Below are 21,609 nucleotides of genomic sequence, written 5' to 3'. Positions count from 1 at the left end.
ATGCAAAGGCGCTTAAGAGGTAATTAAGACTTTAAACGCACGCGTTCTCGTGGATTTATGTGCGAAAGCTCGTCAGAAGCTTGATTTAGATAATGTGGAAGAGCTGGCCCCCGAGCCAGGAGAAAGAGTGGCGCCTGAACCACCGGCGAATCCATCTGCAGACAGACGGGGCCGGACGCCGCTCGCTTCGTTGGCTGCTCAGAGCCTGCAGTGGAAGAAACACCAGAGGTTTTATGCGACCAAAACAATTAAGTAGATAATTGTGAATTGAAAGAGTATTGACATTGTTTTTCATAGATTTTTTGCAAATATAAAAACTGAAAAGTGAGGTGTGCATTTTTATTTAGCCCCTGTTAGTCAGTATTTTGTAGAACCGCATGTTTGGCTCCCAGACATTTAGGTTTTCTTTGTGCATTTAGAAGATGAAGGTTTCTGCCCATTCTTTGTAAAATAATTCATTCAGTCATGACGATTAGTTGTAGAGAAAATTTTATTCCAGATGCGTTTATTTTTTACCTAACTGAGTCTCTTGGATGCTTCCATACCTGCTCAATGGTCTTGGAAAAGAAAGTGCAACGTTAACGCATTACATTGAGCTGATTTATGACACAATTCAGATAAAATGCAAGTTTTTGGTAAAAACAAGACGAAATGTGAAAAAGTCAAATGGGTCTAAGAGCTTCTTTAACTGTAAAACAAAGTAGCTGCTGCTTTAAATATGCATGAGGGTGCAGCTTCTTTTCATGCCACATCTTGCTCTCCATCTGGCGAACAGAGAGAACAGGCCGGTGTGAGTCAAAGTTCAACAGTAAAAAAAAGAAAAAACTACAGAGACAGAGAGAAGCTAAGAGTGTTAGAACAGTGCTGCAGGAGAAGATGAGTTGTCATGGTAAGCTCAGATCTCTGAAAGAAAAGAGAGCTGGGTGACTGCCCTCCGTATGAAGCATATGTATGTAGGGACGAAAAACGCCGGAAAAGATAAACAGGCAGAAGAGCAGTGGGAGGCAAAACAAGGCGAGAAATCAGAGAGAGGTAGTGCGGAAAGATGGAGACGGAGACGAAGTTTGGGGGAAAAAGGAGGAGAAAAGTCATGCAGGTGGAGGAGGGCAGAGGAGTAGAAACGCATCTTTCTCTTTTAAACATCTGACTCCCGCCGCATTGCTTTAGAAACCAAATCTGTCTTCTGGTACGTCCCCGGCACCAGAGGCACCCGCAGCCTGAGGCACTTCCAGAGGGGTTCGGGATGAGAGTCCTGGAGTTGTCATTACTCTCAGTGTAATCACATACAACCGTATGCATGCATGCACGCTCACACAGCCAAAGCTTTAAACTAACAAACAGGAAGTCTCACTCCAGGGTACATGTGTTACTGACAGAAAAGTGTTGGAACATTCCTCATCTCTTCATACTGACTGAGCCTTAAAAAGCATTCTTCATCAGTCTTAGAACTTGTAAAGTGATTTTGGGAAAAAAAAAAGTCAAATAAAACTTGTGGTCTTTTAATACCGGATAGTCCAGTAGACTCAAGTTTCAAAAGGGACCAAAATTGCATTATTTGTTACATTTTCAGCCGGTGTGGTTCGTTTTCACACTGCACTGAGTCAAACGAACTGAACTTATTGAAGAAGCTGTTCCCCTCTTCACCTGTGGTGGCGCTCCACCAAGAACCACCCAAGGAAATGGCACAAAAACCTCTGAAGAAGACATGAGCGCAACTTCCTTCTTCATGAAATGTAAACAAAAATGTAGCGGCATCAGACTTTAGCTGTTGTAGGATTTCTCTTTTTGACCCGTTTCTCCCACTAGCCTGTTTGTTTTGGTTATATTTACCCAGAATGCCCTGCACTGCAGTCAGTTGTCTGCGTTGGGAGCGATCTCCGGTCTGCTCGGCGTTCACACATGGATTCGAATCACACCAGAGTTCACTTCAACTGAGCCGAGATCAACGTTTTTAGTCGGACCAGAGTTTGATGATGCATTCGAACCTCCCCAAAACAAATCAGACTTTCTAGGCAAACGAATACAGAGGACTACACAGGCCTCATTATCCGCAGGACCCTACAGTGACCTTGACCAATAGCTCAGGCTGGGTTCTGGACTGCTCTGCTCCAAAACACTCTATCATGATTCTTTCTTCTCGTTTCTGCTTTCCTCTAAATTATTTCTTTAAATCCTAAAACCTCAGAGATGTCTGAAGATACACAACACTGTAGAGATATGGTTTGTCGCTCTCTATTTCCCCCCCTAATCCAAATCCTGAAGAATAGAAGTCTCTTTTTTCCTCATCTATATCTGCTCTCTGATTTTTTCACACTGACAGAAAGTGAGCAGCAGATGAACGCTTTAACCTTGATTTAACTCCAGCTTCAAAGCTGAGAGAAGGCGGTGCAGTCGGCGTGTAGCTCATCGAGGACTTCAGGTCTGCTGGCTTCTCAAAATTTCACCATGTAAACTTCAGACAGGGAAATTGGACATATTCTACAGTTATATGAGAGAGTTTTATATAATCGCCTTTATTTTAGGCTGAAAATGACAACATAGAAATTAAATTGTCAAAGAAGGTTCAATAGAGTACAGCTAGAAGTGGTACCGTAAACCTGGAGGCAAAATATAAAGAGGGACTTTTAAAAATGTTTGTAATATTTCAGGAAGAATAAAGTAACACAAAGGTGATTTAAAGCAATAGTAAGTGAAATAAGGAAAACATTTAGTTTTTTTTTAAAGTCTGTTATATTTTAGTTTTCAGAAGCAAGGAATCAAGACAAGTTTATTTGAAAAGCCTTTCAGCAACACAGCAGTTCAATGTGTGACATCATAATAACAGTAACTAATCATGAAACAAGCAACAAACATTAGATTTTGTCAAACGCCGTCATCAAGATCGTCAAGCAAATACACATCAAATATGCTGATCAATCTTTCACTCTCTGCAAATCAAAGGCAGTTCTAAACAGGCCGGGGTTTAGCTTTGAAATCAGTGCTTCAGCATCTTTTCAGTTTTCTGGATGTTTGTTCCAGATTTAGGGTGCATAGAAGCTGAATGCCGCTTCTCCAGGTGCGGTTCTGGTTCTGGATGCAGAGCAGAGCCAGAACCAGAACCTGGGAGGTCTAGAAGGTTCAAATAACACCAACAGATCTTTAATGTGTTTTGGTTCAGTGATTTATAAACTAACAGCAGTATTTTCTTTAAGTGTAACTAACTTTACGTTTCTGTGAGAATTTTGACATTTTTGTGTAAATTTACAGTGATGTAATCCAAAAGTTTCGGGTCAGATTTCCTCCATCCACATGTTGATGCGCCCCTGAGCAAGGCACTTACCTCCAAGCTGTCGACCGATCTGCATATCGGAACATGAATGTGTGCGCATTAGTGAGTGCAACTTGCTTTGTGTAGTCACTATGACTAGAAAAGATGTAAATAAATTAAGTCTGTTTGTAGTTTGATCAGTTTATTAGCTTTCAAAGTAAAAGTTAACTTTGTAGTTATAAATGGACTCAAAGATAGAGATACAGCAATACCTGCTTTTCAGGAGTTTTAGAACAAATGCAGACACATTTTAAAAAATATTTCAAGTTTGGTCATAAATTACCAAATGATCAGTTTTATTAATACTGTATTTTCCAGACTAAGTGGCACCTTTTCTAAAGGTTTGGCTGATCCTACAACTTATAGTCCAGAACAACTTACATACCACTTTTTTTTTTTATCTTCAAGATGCTTTTTTTTTTTTTTTTTTTTTTTTTTGATATAATATATTCCGGGGCAATTTATAATCCAGAAAATCCAGTATGTACAACTTACTGGGTCTTGAAATGTTCATGAGAGGTCATCAATATTGGTGCAGAACTCAGAGATATATTTTGATTTATGTATTTCTACTTTAGTGGGAAATACCAGCCACATTCTATCCAAAACGTCTGCTTTCACCATTCTGTGACCGAAAAGATCCGCTTTGCTTTGCATTTCTTCAGAGATGCATTAACACACGTTTAACGTAGAATCGTTGCGTGCCGAAACGAGCAGCCTGGCTGATTGACGGGGTTCAGAGGGAGCCCAGTCTGTTCGTCTCAGGCTGAAGGCGCATTGAAACGCCACAAAAGGCGAATATATAATCAGCTTGTTATGTCTCTGCTGGAGATGCTGCTTTCTTTGGGTTTAGTCAAACATACAGTGAGTGTTTGTAATTTTCCCACTTACAGAACTTTGATACAAAAAAAAAATCTACCTTCTCTCTACTCTCCTAGCCACCAAATCCTTAGAATGACTGAAACTGTTCAGACAAGCAAAATCTTTTACAAACTTTCTCTTCTTTCTGTGTAAAAGTTCACTAACTGGGCCAATTGTTCCAGATTCTCCTGCCTAAATCCTTGGAGCTAATAGGGTCGCATTTGGGTCCCTGAACGCAACATGGCGGCCCTGAACAAAACAGGAGTTATCCTAAGTTAGCGCACGTTAGCAAAGCTTGATTTCATTCTCCGAGTGTATGTGTGTGTGCGTGTGTGATTGAATTAGGATGTGCCCTCGCTCTGCATTGACCCAAGGTAATGGCTTGATGCATCCGTGTTGCACGCGTGCACACGCACACCTACGGTACACACCGTCCACTTATCGTAACTGACAGAGCAGAAAGAGCTGCCCTCAGCCACCATGACGGGAGTCTTAGCAGGGGCTGGGGGGCAGGAAGGGAGACGGACTGGAGGAGCTGACAGGAGAGAGAAAGTGACAAACTGGTAGGACAGATGGAGACATTGTTCCTCTGATGCCGGTCAAAGTTTTGTGAAAGCTGTGGAAAGATTTTTTTTTTCATTGTAGGTTTTGGACATAGTTTTAGGATGGTAGAGCAAACTGTGTTTAGAACGGTTACTGAGGGCGTTCTACTGACGTGGCATGACAGCTGGGACTCCACTCCCAGTTGAACAACGGACACAACGCGTTCTTGATTTTTACCGGCATTTAAATGGAAACAGGCATCTCCAACAATGCCTGTACAAAAAGCTTTTTTTTTTTTATATCCATAAAGTAAGGCATTCTCACTGAATTACAAATGTATTTTCAAACTCTGCACCGGTACAGCACACTTAAAAACACCAACAGCTTCACAAGCTTGGTCAAACATGTAAAAATAACACATCTTTAATCTGTTCAGTCAGTTCAATTAGGAGGATAAGAGCCAATGGAAATTTTATTACCTGAAACTGACAATGAAATAAGATAAACTGCAACAAACCGTCTTTCAATTAATTCAGCAAGTGCAATTAAATATAACATAAAATTAATAATAAAGCAGACTGAATAGATCTGCTCTCATCGTCACCGATACCAATCTGGAATTTTTTTTCAATATCGGGACTCATACGGGTATTAATATCACATCAATACATCTCTGGTTATAAGTGAAATGAAGAGCAAAGCTTCTTTTTGCAGTGAAATTTTACTCTTCATCTTCCTCCGTGCATTCTAGTTTTAGATGGAAAACAAATGAAAGTTAACTAGGGCTGTACAATATATCAGCACTAACATCGGTATCGGCCGATATCTCTGATTTTTTAACATATTGGTATTAGACTGATAAGTAGAACTGAACCAATATGAACAACCAACATTTATTTTTATCTTATTGCCGCCTGTTTCTTGTGTTTTCTTCTCCAAATGTGTCAAAACGGCAGTAAAATACATAAAATAAAGGTAAATATCTGTTATTGAACATAACAGCAACATTAACATCGGATATCAATATCGTCCCAAATTATCATATTAGTTCATCCCTAAATTCAACCTTCGTTTTTCTAACTGAACCTGTGTATACTTTGGGCAACAAAATACATCACGTCAGGTGTGTGTGCAACATATCAGTTTATTAAATAAAATGCAAGCATTGAAGAATATTGGCACCTGATGACACAGATCCATACTGTGTAGAACCAGAAAACATCAGCTGAGGAATACTGCATATGGTTTTTTGACATATTGCTTATTAAAACCAAATTGAGAGAAAAAAAATGAGTCAGTGGGACACAAAGTGAAAGTTGTGGAAGAAATTAAGGTGCCAGTCTGGTGTTTGGTTCTGGGAGGAGGAAAAAGTTTCTCATCTCATTGAACTTTCTTTAATCATTCTCTTCCCCCTCCGCCCACAGACACCAGTTCACCTCCTTTCTATGAGGCGGACGAGTAAAAAGCCCGGTTAAAAATCAATTTTAAGGTTCTGCTCGCTCTCGGGTTTCAGACGAAGGTAGTAAGTCGTTACACATGGAAACTACCTGACAATCGTTCATGGAACAGCGGGAGGAGAGGAGAAACAGATTTCTGAATCTGTCTCATTATCAATGCAGGCATTCTGAGGTCATTTTACCACAAAGCACATATTTGGCAATTAGTTAAATTTGCTGCTTTTCTTACCTCTGCTTGGACTTCTTTTTTTTAATTCCCTTCCTCCTGAGCTTTAACTCTGAGTGGAAGCGATGCGTCTGGTGGAGGTAGAGTTAGAGAGACGCCTACTGGTCAGACGTGGTAGTGTCTTTTCCTGTAGTGGGTAATGTGAGAAACAGGAGTGTATTACTTTAAGAGAAATCAGAACCTGTATTTTTAATAAAGAGATGAACTTGGTGTCTTTTTTAGGTCTTATTGTTATCTGTCTCAGTTGTTTTCTATCCGGTTGATTCTGTAACATAAAATGACATGGAAATTTAAACATGGAAGAAGACAAAAGGTCAAACTTAAAACTGCTCAGTTTATATATATTTAAATGAGATGCAAGAGTGAAAAGAAGCACAACGTACATCTTCCAAATGTGTGGATGACAAAATGAGATCTGAGGCTGAATTTACTTCTCATTTTCTTTTTTAACTCGATTAATTTTTCAAATGATCATTGAAATTCCTCCCCACCACCCATTTTATCCAACTTATTTTACTTTTCTGTATTTAAATTTGTTTGGTATCAGTCGTCACTGTTGCATTTTCCTCGATTTTCTGATAGTGGTGAATGTGGACATAGTTTTTCTTTGTTTGTTTGTTTTTCTACAAACAAAAAGAAAATAATAAAAATAAAAAGTGTTAGGAAACACATTTTTAAAAAGAAAATGAAGCTGATTTCATTTTCTTTTTCTCTCATAGTGAGAGTTATGTCACTTAACAAAATTAATTACCCAAATTCAAATTTGAATGAAAAAAACATAAAGAAAAAAATTAATACTGAATCAGTTTGAACTGAGGCACAAAAAGAGAAAGATTGGGAATTTCTTAAAAAAAAACTAATCATCTTAAAATTTGTTACCTAAAGCTTTTAGATAAAGCTAATGTATTAGCCGTGTCATCAGACTGGCTTTCTCTTCTGTTTTAATTTAGTCATTTGTTTAAATACAGAGACGTAACTTTGTATTTTACAACAGCAAACACTTTTATTGAACCAATAACGGTGATATGGCTCTCAGCTGTAAAGAATCGCACACTCCTCCAAATTGCACCTACACTGACACAAGCAACATGAAGATTTTCAGCCTTCAGTTTAAATGTATTTATCGTTCTGTCAAAGAGAAAATTTGGCTTTATATTAAGTGGTGAGCAAGAATAATACACAAGCTGCGGCTCTGGGTTCATGAAAGCAAAGAAAATGAAAGTACTTCAGTGATTTGGTGCCCTGAGGTCACATTGATGTCTGACAAACACAAACTGCTAACCTGTAAAGAAAACCTGTTCACCTAAAAACAACAACTTGTTCCATGCCAAAAAGTTTGTTGTCTCGAATTTGTGTATGAAGCTTTATTTATTCTTCTTTTTCAATCTTTTGGTTTTCTTTTTGCGCTATGATTTCATATTACAGTTCAGACATGCACAGAGCTTATTGGAGATTCAAAAACTGTCCACAGGCGTGTGTGTGTGTGTGTGTGTGTGTGTGTGTGTCTGATTGTTTCATTTGTCTCAATGAAACCTGGAAACCTGTTCAGGATGTACCTGCTTCTTTCCCAATGACTAGGCTACAGCGCGCGCACACACACACACCCACACACACACCCGCACACACACACACACTACTGACTCTGGCTCCTGTGTGGGTCATAAAACTCTAAGCAGAGTCGTGTAAAAGTCTCAAGATATGACATTAAGCTGAAAAATGATAGCTATTTCCATATTTTCCACATAAGCAATGCAAAAAATAAAATGGCACAATGGCTACTGGGGTGCTATCATTTTTGACATAATTATCCCTGTGTTTAATTGGCTTGTTAGTAATGTTCATAAACCTTCCAGGTCGCTCCAAAGCTGAAATAGTAGAAAACGGCTGTTTGAAGACTGAACCTGTTTTTGAACCGATGCATGTCTGAAAGTTAATTACATTTTTGTGCATCAGCCCCTAAAAACGTCGGGGGGGGGGGGGGGGGTGTTCAAACCCAACCTGACTCTGGATTAAGTGGAAGATAATGGATGATGTTGACATTTGCTTGTTGATCTGAATCATTTAGGTAAGAAAAAAAAAGAGCAAAAATGTGAAGAAATCTGCAAAGATAAAATCTTATCAAGTGTTTTTGGTGTAGTTGCTACAAAGTTGCTATAGTTGGTACAAATATCTTCCTGCACCTGCAATAAGGCAAATCTAACTTCCAAGTAACTTCTTAGCAAAATATTTGAGCTTGCATTAAGTAAATAATTCCTTAATATTGATGGAAAAGGTCTAGTTCCACTGGCAGATCATTTCATTTAGAACAAGACATTTTTCACATGTTATAAGTGAAATAATCAGCCGGTGGAACAAGAGCTTTTTGGTTAATATTAAGGAATTATTTTTTTAAAACAAGCTCCAATATCTTGCTGAACAGTTACTTTTGTCTTATTTCAAGTAAACTAAGAAATCAGCACTAGAACATAAACCAAAATACTTGGTAAGATTTTGTATTTACAGTGCGAATGCTTTTTCAAAGAATAGTTCTCCTAAATAAGTCAGAAAAGCAAACAAATGAAAGCAGCGTTATTCTGAATTTGGCTAAATTAAATTATTCATTTGAAATGTCAGTAATGCAACATAATCATGTAATCAATTCTCAGTTGAAACATAACACCCACCTTTTTCACTATTTTTTTTACTTCTAAAACATTTGTTCAGTTAAGAAGAACTGATGCATGTTGGGACTTTGAATTCAGTCTGGATTTTAGTTTTAACCTGTGAGGACTAAACCTTTGAGTTCTAGTTCAAGATGTTCTTGAACAACTCGGCCATTTAGCCACTCAGTATTTTCCATTGACCATAGAATTGAGCAATTTGACATTTTGTAAACAAATGTACTCAGTGGAAACACAGCAGTTTTGAAAAAACTAATTTTTTGATGAAACGTTTTGCCGCTAGGACGAAGTGTTTTTTATTTTTATTTTGGCCGTATCACAATTGGCTGGATCTTTCTGTTCAGTTCAGTACGCTATTACTATGTTCCCCACTATGCGTCTCTTTGCTTTTAGAATGTCTTTTGTAATAAAATATACTTGTATTGATTTCATTTGACCATTTAAACAGGTTGTCTCATTGAGATCCAAGATCTCATTTACAAGAGAGACAATTTCAAACACAGCAACAAAACGAATATAGTTTGTCTCAGTTAAATAAGATAAAAAGATACAAGCTAATTCAACTGCAACGTGTCTGATGAAGCCTTAGAAGTAGTCGTGTTTTATTATTATTCAGTGTTGTCCGTCCATGCTGACGCATTAGTTTTGAGCCTGTACCTTATGTCATGGGAAACATATCACTGTATCGAACCGCGTTAAGGAAAAGTCCCATCTGCACTCTGAAATGTGGATTGGAGCAGAATTCCTCGCCGTGACTGGAAAAAAATCAATAAAGTGTTGTCGTGGAATGAAGTGCTTCCAGGAGAAGTTGGGGACGAGAAGAGCCAGCGTGTGTTTACTTGCGTGCGGGGGTGTGCGCGCGTGTGTGTGTGTTTGTGTCGGATGATGCGGTGATGGAGAGGGAGGCACAAATGGATCATATTTCCCAGGGTGTCATTCACCAGCCATGTTCCATTAATCTCCCATACACTCATATTGCCTACGAAGGCACCATCATTCATTCATACACACACTGCGTCTGAGATTGTGTCTGACATGTCGACGTGATTCCATAAGGCATGGCGCTTTGTAATACAGCAGGAGTTGTTTGTGTTTTTTGTTGTTTTTTTTCTCTTAATTTTTGGTTTTGTAAAACACAAAATAGTTTGAATGGTTTCACGAAGCAAACATGTCAGCGTCGACACACAACCCAACCGAAGCAAACAGTTAAAACGTTTCAGTATGCATGCACTGCAGATTAAACACACTCCTATGCGTCACGCAAAGTGACTGTTCCTATAGAGAAGCACTGTGACCCAAAACATCAAGTCAACTTCAAGTGTTTGTTACAGAAGCTCTAACAGGCTGAGCGGTAACACTAAATCTACAAGTTCAACACAAACTGTGCAATGTCAGGAAACATGTGAGACTTGATCATGTCACACTGTGCTAGCTGGATTATTCTAAATCTGGTTATGCAAACTAGAAAAACAATTAGGACTATTTATTAACTTGGCAAAATGAAGTGAGAGAGTCGTAGCCTGTTCTTGCTGAAAAGACAAAAAAAATCAGGAGAAAAATCATCAACTGGGGTCTTTTCAACTGGTAAACGCCTTAGACTCTTAAAAGGGCATATTATGTATTTTCTAGGCACATAGTATCATTGTATAGCACAATCAATTAAATATGTTACCTTCAGTTGTTATAAAAATATCCAGCATACAAAGTCAAAGAAATTTGACTTTGTCATTTATTGCTTTGAAATCAGGCCTCTATCTCTTTAAGAAGCTCTTTCTGAAACTCCACCTACAGGAAGTCATCACAACATGGCTCCTCTATTAACCCTTTAACAACGATTTTACCATTGTTGCACTGAGAAGCAGCTCCTATAATGAGCTCAGCTGTTCCACCAGTTGTTTGCTAATTGCTGCTGGCTAGTCTGAAGGAGTTGAGTGGCTGAGTGGATGATCTGAAGGAGGAGGAAGGCGGAGCTAGGTTCACCCAGGCGTATAGCACAGATGAGTGGTTGCCATGGAGATTAAAGGATTTCTCAAACACATCACACTCCAGGTCTGTTTTGATGAGGCATAACATGCTCAAAAAGCCTATTTTACATAACACTGCCCATCTACAGATCATTTCTCTACAGAAATCATTCTGTTTTATTAAAATAATGTGCGTTTAGTTTGCTGTTGATCAGGTGAGCCTGAAAAATCTAAATACTTTCCGCTCCCACACCGGAAAAATGTTTGGACATCACTGATCTAAAGGCTTTACAATTTAATACTCGTGTCAAACAGGAAATGACTTAAAATAAAAACTAACCAAGCAAGACATTATACAGATGAAATCAAGCAGTGACGGTGCGTATGTCACTAGCACCACCGCTTCCATTCAGGAAGTGATAATAATCTCTTCGGGCTAAGCAGGGCTGTATACCTAGCTTTATCTTTATCAGGTTTTTTTTTAAGCCTTTCCTGATTCAAATTCATTTCCTCCCATGCAGCCATCAAGGACTGCCTTCTCTGACCTCCATTTAAAGCATTAAGTGGGTTGTTCATTTCGTCTTTCATCATGAACATTCAAACTGAATCACTCTTATGAAAGACACAAATATCCATAGTAGACAGCAGTCGTTAGCTGCTAGCTGATTTGACCCTAGCTTAACAACCCGTCTGCTTTGTCTATGGAGAGTTTTCTGCTTTAGTCACACAGCTCCTTTTGTCTGTGCTGCACCGATAGGAATGATTGGCGGTCTCTGAATGATGCTTCTAGAGGCTGCTGTGACTCATCAAAAAAAATAATCATCCCAACTGAAAAGCCATTATTATCAGATTCTTTTTTTTGCGACTGAAGGAGATTCTGCTTACAAAAAGGGCCACTCTGAAGGGAATTGAAGCTCCTGCTTATCTGTTCCTGAAAGTCAGGTTGCCGTAGATACCCTCAGGTGTTAGCGGAGTAGTTTGTTAAGAAGGACGAAGCAAAGTAAAATCAGAGAACACGAAAATAAAAGCTTTTACCTGTATTTACCTCCCACTTCAGCTGGAATTCCTCACACAGTTAGCCGATAAGGATCTCATGGGTTGTGCGTTCTCTCCCCGCTGTATCTCTGGCAGATATGTATCGCCTGGAGCTGGCGGGCGGCCTTGGGGTCATCCTGCTGCTGCTGGGGATCCTAACTGCGCTTTATAAGTGCTACAACCTGGAAATCATGCTCTGCTACCGCAGACACTTCGGGAGCGACGAGGCTGAAGATGGTGAGCTGCTCGGCATTCCTCCGGGGGATTCTTCATGGTATTTGACGGGAAATGCTTAACCTGTGGAAAACGGAGTCAGCATTCCTCTCTAAGAGAAATGCTACAGTAGTAGCCAGAAGTTGTATAACTGACTACATAATTTCACATTTTGTGACTAACTTTGCCCAATGGAAACGCGCCACCTTTTATTGTCAATAAGGGGGGGGGGGTGTTAGGGTTTATATTAGCGGAATATTGGCGCCATTTCCATTACAAAGGTGCACAAATCTTTGTTGACATTCTGCTAATGTGGAAAAACACAATTTTGCAATTGCTGTGTTTCTGTTTAATAAAAAAGGTAATTAAAATCCCACATGAATAAGTTTGTTCATGTGATATTTAGAAATCATGCGTACCATCATCCTCCAATTACTTCCTGTCGTCGTCTTCTTAGCGGTTTGGGCCAGTAGTGACATTCGGTTGTTGATCACGTGACTCATGCGATGTGAAAACACCGTTTCCACTGCGGTTTTGCAAAATAAACCAATTGCGATATGGCCAGAAAAACCACCTCATCGTAGTGGAAAAACTTTTTATCCAAAGACATGAGCTTTTTCTATATTGTCATATTTCAATTAGGCAAATTCATTTTCATAATTTCCATTTGCGCAGTTTTGTGGTCAGCATAAATGCCGCTTATGACAAAATTTTGCGTACATTTGCAACGGAAGCACAGCTAGAGAAGCGACGGGTTTGAGTCCATGCAGCTTGTCTTCATCATCTGTTTTCTTTTCTCTCCCCAGACAACAAGGAGTACGACGCCTACCTGTCCTACACTAAGGTGGACCTGGACTCTTTGGGCAGGTCAGACTAATACATTTGAATTAAACAGTGTAATACCTTTACAACGTTCACTTTATTCAAATAAATTAAGTGGATTTAGCTTTTCTTCACCTACTTATAAGCATTTTGAGGTACAAATGAGCCTAGTTAATTTGAAATAATGTGAACAATGGGTCTATTTTCAGAGCAGTAAAGCTCTTATAGCAGTAAAGCCGGGTTTTTTCATGGGCATTTCCCTGCACCATGAGGGAGTTGTATGTTCATTTTCTTGACAAACTGCACTCTTAGTTTTACTGAGAAACAGTTAGAAAACTATCACTGCTCTCTATATCTTCTGTTCGTCTGAGTAAGAAATGAATAAAAAAAAGCAGAAGCCAGGAACTGTTCCAATCAAGAAGCTTTCTTTTTTATAAATGTAGTTTCAAGTTATGAAAATGTTTCTTCAGGAAGATTTGGGGTTTATTACATGTACAAAAAGTAACCTTTGGGCTGTTCCAGTAATTACATATTATTCAGATTTATTAAGTTGACTTAAGTTACACTCACCAAAATTGTGCAAGATAATGTTAATTATCAGTTAATTTAATGACAACTGTAAAAAAAAAAAAAGTGAGGCAACAAGTTTGCACATATTTTTTAAGTAAGGAGATTTGGGCTTTGTGACGGTGAAGAATAAGAGATAAAACTTTCGCAAAGATTTGCAAAATAAATGTTTCTTAAAGCCCATCAGCTCTGGAGCTTACAGTCAGACGTTTACCATTTCATTCTGGCTGTTTATTTGAACTCTTTCTGAGGGGTAAAATGATCACACACCAAGCAACTGGGATGATTATTTAAAAGAATTTGATTCACATGTTTGAACTTTTTATGGATTTTCACTCATCCATAACGGGTCAAAATTATAGCCGCGGCCTCAAACGCACACACACATCCCAGGCTCTTGAATATTTGACCACCTCTGAATTTTGTTGAGCTTATTTGAGTCGATTTTCAGACTCCAACCTTCCAGCATGCGCTGCAGATTTTCAATAGACTTGATGTCAGGGATTTGTGAAGGCCAGTCCAGCCTGCTTTAAACATTAAACATGATGTTTTGGTCCCATTTTTCTCTGTTGAAACAACCAGTCTTATCCAGGCTTCATCTATTTAGCTTCTCTAAAACAATCTGAATAGAATGGGCCTCAGCACCTCTGGCAGTAAAACAGCCCCACAGCATGATGCTGCCACCACCAGGCTTACTCTCAGTCCTCTTTGTAATCTTCACCTTGAATTCCTAATATTTTGCAAGTCCAAGAGTTTTACCTTATATTAAGAGATTCATGTTTCCATTACCAAAACTTGGGTAGCAATCTACTCAAGCTACCATAGCTATCTGATGGAAATAAATATAATATTTTAATAAGTTAAACATCTAAATTAAACTCCGGTAGATTGAAGGTTTGATTCCAAGTTTTAGGGTCAGGATTCGAAACGACTTTTAAATCAGAAACCAATTTTACTATTCAATCAGTCCAGAGATTCTGTTTGCCTAAATGACGTGGCTGACAAGAGGAAAATACACTGTAAACATATAGAACATTTATTTACAAGTATATAAGGTTCTATACTGTATCAAATTCCATCATTTTATTTTTAAACAAAAATAGGTTTGTCCATAATTTATTTTTAGGTTATGTTAGCTCAGCTGCTTGGCTTCTTCTTAGATTAAAAAAAAAATTTTAAATATTATTTTCCCCCCAAAAAAGACATTTTGAGCATTTTGAACTGATTCAGAATTCCCAAGACTAGAAATTGCAACTCTCTATAGACTTTTTTTTTTTTTTGTCTGTACCTCTATTAGACACTGACTGTCACATTTTCTCAGCACAACCCCACTCCCAAACATGTGAAGTAGCCTTTTAAATAAGTGGAGCCGTGAGCAGTGGCCCCAATGTTTTGTATTTCAGTCTGGAATAATTTTTTTCTCCATTTTTCTCTCCTGACAGGACGAGCAGCGACGAGGAGACCTTTGCTCTGGAGATTCTGCCGGATGTTCTTGAAAAGCATTACGGATACAAACTATTTATACCAGACAGAGATTTAATACCCAGCAGTAGTAAGTATCATTCCATTTATCAACCTCCTCTCTCTCTCTCTCACACACACACACACCACACGCACACACACGCACACACACTCTCTCTCTATAGGTCACTGTAATCCCCAATCCCCAGAATTCATCAATCTGTCAGAATAAATAAAAATGTGTGCAGAGCTTCATCACAGCGCACTTACTGCTGAACTAATCTATCTCTGTCGGCTCTCAGGTGTACATCACGTATACACAAAGAAACATACATACAGTAGTTTTCCTACTTAAATGAAGCTTTATCTCACTTTCAATCAGAAGCTAACGTTCACATTTGTCTGTGTCTTCTGAGGTCACGTCAAATACTCAGTACGGACTACAGAGTCTACACAGGACTGCTTGTCATTCACACACATTCACAAAGGGTGCAAAAATTTGCAAAACACTTGCATATATATGTATATAATGTAATTGTGATTAATTTGCTCTTGTTAGTTCTGTAAAGTCCAGCGTAAATGAAATAAAACCCAAAATGTCCGACTGGCTTCATTAAGATTCCGTTTGTTTTTAAAACATGCTGCTATTATTGGCATCTCAGTTGAACTGAGATTGTACTGCATTAGTTTCATTGTCTAATTATCTTGATAGATATGTTATTGTTAGTGTTGGTATGATGGTAGCCTGGCCATTTTCTACACTAATCCGCTAGATTCTCATTTCCCTTCTCTGCTCCACCTGAGGATTTCTCCCATTGAAGTGGATTGTCTTTGGTGGAATTTCTACCGGTCCAATCAGCGAAGAGAGGAGGAGTTGCGAGTTTTTTTTGTTTGTTTTACAATTGTAATCTGCCTATAGCTGTAGCAATGGCAGCGGAGGAAGTGAATGAAGCCGTTCATATGGCGTTGGCCACACCTCCAAATATTAAATTTAACATTAACAGCCATCTTATTCGGTTCCGTTCTTCTCTCTTCGCAGTGGAGAATGGTTGCTTACAGCGCAGGCAACTTCTGGTGAGCTTAATGGCAACAAACCGGCAAATTACGTACGACCAAACGTTAGCAACTGGGTAAAATTTAAAACCTGCATCCAGGAAGCAATCGTTTCTCAATAGCATCAGAAGCGACACACATCCAGGTGACCAATTACACCTGATTTCAATGATGAAGTTACACTTAGGCCTTATTCAAATATTTGTAGCTGTGCTATATATTTGATCTTGGTCTAGGCAAAGGAAAACTGTATAAAAGTGCTTTAAGCTTAGATTGAAAATTATGTAAAACTGGCAAAAATGCCAGAAAGCATAAATGAAGACTTTACAAGCTTCATGTGATCTAATATAATAAACTAATGAATTTTTTTCCCAACTGATTCAATAATATCAGTGTGTGGAAAATATCTAGCATTGTCCCTTGAAAGTAACTAAATAAGGGAAGAGGAGTAAAGAAGAGAAAACTTTAACATGTTCACACTGTACTGATGAATATAAACAGGCATTTTTATCCAAAGTCTGATGTCAACGTGATTCCTCTATATTATTAGAGATAAGCTCAGTTTGTTTCATAAGATAAACCTCGGCTATACTACAGGAATCATTATGTCTGACTGGGACTACAAGACACAGCACCTCTGACTTAGAGTTGTTCATAAAACAGAGAGGAATGACAGAATGCGTCAGACCAAAATGGAGAAAGGAATTGAATTTTTATTCTATATAATATTGATAAAAGAAAGAATAATCTACTTTAAAAGCTCTAGTGGGTCTCTACCTCCAAAACTGATTTTCAAAAAAAGTTTATATTTTGAAACAAATACCTACTGACGCTTTTTAGATATAAAAAATGCCTTAAAGACAAAATATTCATTTCCACACATTGAAACCCACACAACAGGTGTGAATTAATATTGAAATGTGTTGATCTTGAACCTTAGTCTGGCAAAACTAAGAGGAAATCTGTATTGAGGTTTGTACAGCTATGTGTTAATTATAAACTGTAAGTGTAGTAATCCTTGAAATTATTCTATTTATCAAATAGGAAGAGTAGCTGTGATCCTGAGTGACCTAAAACAGGAAAGAAAAGGTCTGTATATTTTTATTCAGTGCATGTAAACATGTGGTTTAAACTTTACAGAATAAAATAGTCAATGTGCCATTACTTTTAGTCAAATTATTAGCTTATGTTCTAAAAGTTCCAAGAAAAATGAATTCATAGTCAACATAACTACTGCGTGACAAAGTAAAAACCCTTTGCCCTGGTTTTACTATTGGTTAACAAATAAACATAAATTGCCACTTAAATATGGCTGTTGATGAATAACGTTGCCCCACATAGTTTGCTGTTAGCTAAATCTAGGTTTCTAAGAAAAAAAAAATCATTAAAAAAAGTCAGAGGTTTCACTGCTGCCCTAAAAACATCCCTGAAACAAATGTCTGCTGTTCATAAATACACACACACACACATCGAGAGGAACAGAGAGCAGGAGTGCAACACCCACCAAGAAAGAGCGATGCGCCTTTTTTTCTTTTTTTCTTTTCCAGTGTTTCTTCCAAAGCCGGTGGCGGAGCAGACCTTGAACACACCATTCAATTATCCAGCCCACTTAGCGCCTCGGAACGAACACGAGGGCGCAAAAATAAATAACGAGAGCGAAAAGAGGTGGCGGCACGGTCACTGGTCTGTGCTGTTTTATTAATTGATTAACATAATCCTCACAAACGGAGATGAGGAAGGGGGGGGTGAAGGGCGAGAGGAGCGAAAAAAGAGCGGAGGGAAGAGAGAGAGAGAGATTAAACGAGCGATGGAAGAGGCGCATCAGAGGCAGGGAAGAAAAGGGCTGAATTCGGGGATGTTCTGTACTATTTGTGCCTCTCAAATTGAGCGTGAAATTGCAATGTGTTGTTGGAGAGTCTCTGTCATTAATTCAGTTAGCAGGTGAAGACGTGACAGAGGAGAATGGAGCGGTGACACAGAAAGAGGGGGGGGAGATCTGTTGTTCACAGACGCACAAAGACAAACAATAAGCAATTTTAGCGTCACGTGTTGCAAAAACCGACACGGAGAACGCTGCAAACAACTAACTGGAAATGAGGTGTAAACAGGAATAACTGTATTTCTGTGTTTCCACATGCAGCCGCCTTCAGCCCCTGACCGATATGTTTTCCATCAGCAAAATGCTGAGAAACCACTTCCTGTTTTGTGTCAGTCAAAACATCTATCACAAGGGGTTCTGTCACATAATCACCATGTCAGTTATTCAGTCATTCACTACCTACGGTGGATGTCCTGTGGAAATCAGGCCGTGGGACAAAAGCAAACAATAAAATATAATGCTTTAGGAGAGGATTCATGAGGGGAGCTCTGATCTTTAAATTAAAAAACCCACACCTACAGGAAGCAATCATTTCTCAGTAGCCAAGGGCCCAGACCCTTTAGACCAGGGGTCTCAAACTCCAGTCCTCGAGGGCCGCAGTCCTGCAACTTTTAGATGTGCCTCTGCTGCACCACACCTGAATAGAATAATTAGGTCATTAGTAAGAATCTAGGGAGAACTGATCTACACAAGCAGGAGGTCATTAAGCCATTTCATTCCAGTGTTTTGTACCTGTGGCACATCTAAAAACTGCAGGACTGCGGCCCTCGAGGACTGGAGTTTGAGACCCCTGGTTTAGACGAAGCAAAGTGTAGCTGGTCTTTACCAGGCTGTCACTGAACATGTCATAGGGCCATATTGGATCTTCCAAAATAATCAAATGACTCAATGATAGAGCATGATGACTTCTTTGGCTAGATGGGTTATGTGAAGGCAAGTCACTTATGGCTGCTTATTTCACACCCATACTAAGGGCCTAACATCAAGCACATCCTCTAAGTTTATTCATCGATGTCGCAGTGCATCAAATGTGACCAAAAGTTTGACTCATTGAATTGTCTGCTAAATAGTTGCTAAACCCTATTCTGTCATGATTTGACACTGGGAAACATCTGATTCTGCATTCAAAATCAAGAGGTCAGTTAGTATCAAATCATCTAGTATGCCCCCTAGTGGTTGAGATTATTATCTGATAAAGAAGTCAATCACAAAGTTGTGTCAGAATGTCTCGCAGATGCAAAGGACTCTATCAGTGGATCTTGACTTAGGTTTAATAGGTCTTTGTACATCACTCAATCAATCAATCAAGTTTATTTGTATAACACATTTCAGCAACAAGGCAGTTTGAAGTGTTTTACATCATAAAAACACAAAAGTACATGTTATATTGTTGGAACTAGTGGCTACATGAAGGAGGGCTCCGATGTCACAAAGGTTACGGTTGTTAATCTATGTAAATTAATGGATTATCATCATAGCCAAGATTATTCCTTATGGGTCTTTATTGTTGCTCTGCATAAACACTCCTTCTCTCTCTCTCCATCAGCCTACATTGAGGACTTGGCGCGCAGCGTGGAGCAAAGCAGACGCTTGATCATTGTTTTGACTCCAGAATTTGTTGCCAAAAGAGGCTGGAGCATCTTCCAGATAGAGACGCGTCTCCACTCCATGCTGGTTACAGGAGAGATCAAGGTGTGATTCAATCTGACGCCTCCTTTCCTGTTTGATTCAAGTGTTAAGAAGGTCCTACATTGTTCTTCCCTCATCACCGTTTGCCCAGGTGATCATGATAGAGTGCGCAAACTTGAAGAATGTTATGAACTACCAAGAGGTGGACGCACTGAAGCATACGATCAAGGTATGGAGATCATGGCATTCGATGGAGGACAGGAGATGCGGGAAGCGACATCAGCGCTAACGTTTGCTGTTCTTCTCGGAAGGTCTTATCTGTTATCAAGTGGAGGGGTCCAAAGAGCAACGAGCTGTCCTCCAAGTTTTGGAAGCAGGTGGTCTATGAGATGCCGGCTAAACGCAGAGAGACTCTGTCCAGACGTCAGGTACCATGCAATAAAAACTGAACCATGTTTCTGACATTTTTGTTGTAAAACATGCAGTAGGAGCTTAAGAAATGTACAATTCTGCACCGTTAGGATCTTAGTTGGGAACACTGCAGACATATTCAAGTCTGCAGTTATTCATACTGTGGGTGGGCATTTATCACATTGTTCATCATGTACCGCGATTGATTTCTTATAAGAATTTGATTCATAGTCGTCATGAAAAAGGTAATTTAATACAGCTTAAAAACGCTCAGTAGTTAAGCAATCAATCTGTTGGGATTGATTGCTTAACTATTTTCTCCACTGTTTATTCAATAAAAGCATCAATAAATCTGAAAACACAGTTACTGTGTGCAGCTTAGTGATATAAATCACACTTCTTTACATGCCCGGTGTCCTAAGATATTTCATTACCGACTCCAATGTTATTCATGAGCATTATTTGTATTTGCGAGACTATAATTGCTGTGAGACACAGTCACAGCAAAACACCTAAGAAGATGGAATAAATAGTTCTTATTGTCACTTATCATTATTACAATGGCATCACAAAATATCATGATGAGGCTTAAAGTCCATATTGCCCACCTCTAATTCATACCTCAAACCAAGACACTTTGCTTGGATTCATGAGCAACAGGGAACACACTCTGAGGCATTTGGAAGAATTGGAGAAGCATCATGAAACCATGATGTTAGCCATCCATCCATCAATAATAACCAAACGTGAATAGCAGTTACTGTAGGTTTGCTACTCACTGACTTTACTTCTCTACGGTTAAGATGGTTTTACTTCCTGGTAGATTCTGATCAGGAAAAAAGAAAACTCTTTCCCGTTTACAGGTAATGGACTCCGGTGAACAGGGCCTCTTTGGTGACCTACAGACCACTGTCTCCACCATCGCCATGACGACCACCTCTGCCTCACTAGCGCCCCCTAACGAGAATCGCCATGGCCATCATCAGGTCAGTGAATGCCGACAGCAATTCGAACTCTTGGCACACATTCAACTACAATATGTGTTTTTAATGTTCTGATTAAAGCAACACTTTGAACTTTACTAGAAGTCAAAGTGCAAGAAAACAAAAAAAATCTCTAAGGTGCTGCGTATTTTAATTTATCACTATTATTTTGTAGAAATCAGTTTTCACTCAAATTGTTTATTTTTTGTCAAAAATTCACCAAAAGTTCATCATGGTTGATTTGTAAGCTCAATAAAAGGGTAAAACGTCCAACGGAGTGAAAACTTTTATAGGCACGCTATGTCAAAATATGATAAACTTATTTTTAATAATTAGTCAAACACATTCTGCGGAAGTGGCGACTCGGAAAAAATGACTAACCCGAGCCACAAATAACACAGCAGCAACAGGATGCAATGAACTGATGACAAAAATCGCATCAGTCTCAGATAACAATACAACATATAAGTGACACTTTTATGTTGAATGATTTTAGTCAAATTCTTTTCTATTCTGTGGTGTAGCTCATCTGATGTAT

The 21,609-nt window shown here is 38.9% G+C and overlaps 1 protein-coding gene across 4 annotated transcripts in view; it reads left to right on the top strand.

Annotated features, from left to right (window-relative positions):
- The window catches only part of il1rapl2 (interleukin 1 receptor accessory protein-like 2), a 382,929-nt gene that overhangs the window by 356,927 nt on the left and 4,393 nt on the right, over window positions 1–21,609 (top strand). For 2 of the 4 annotated variants that reach the window (XM_028008405.1, XM_028008404.1), the window contains exons 10-17: window positions 12,150–12,290; window positions 13,073–13,133; window positions 15,098–15,207; window positions 17,214–17,258; window positions 19,595–19,740; window positions 19,829–19,906; window positions 19,989–20,105; window positions 20,952–21,074. In XM_028008405.1, the coding sequence (XP_027864206.1) occupies window positions 12,150–12,290; window positions 13,073–13,133; window positions 15,098–15,207; window positions 17,214–17,258; window positions 19,595–19,740; window positions 19,829–19,906; window positions 19,989–20,105; window positions 20,952–21,074 (821 nt within the window). The remainder of the gene's footprint in view (window positions 1–12,149; window positions 12,291–13,072; window positions 13,134–15,097; window positions 15,208–17,213; window positions 17,259–19,594; window positions 19,741–19,828; window positions 19,907–19,988; window positions 20,106–20,951; window positions 21,075–21,609) is intronic. The other 2 variants (XM_028008407.1, XM_028008406.1) reach the window with 1 other exon arrangement.

This window comes from Xiphophorus couchianus, chromosome 23, assembly GCF_001444195.1.
Source record: "Xiphophorus couchianus chromosome 23, X_couchianus-1.0, whole genome shotgun sequence".
Lineage (NCBI taxonomy): Eukaryota > Metazoa > Chordata > Actinopteri > Cyprinodontiformes > Poeciliidae > Xiphophorus > Xiphophorus couchianus.
The sequence above is the reverse complement of the archived record's forward strand: the minus strand, read 5'-3'. Positions and strand labels throughout refer to the sequence as shown.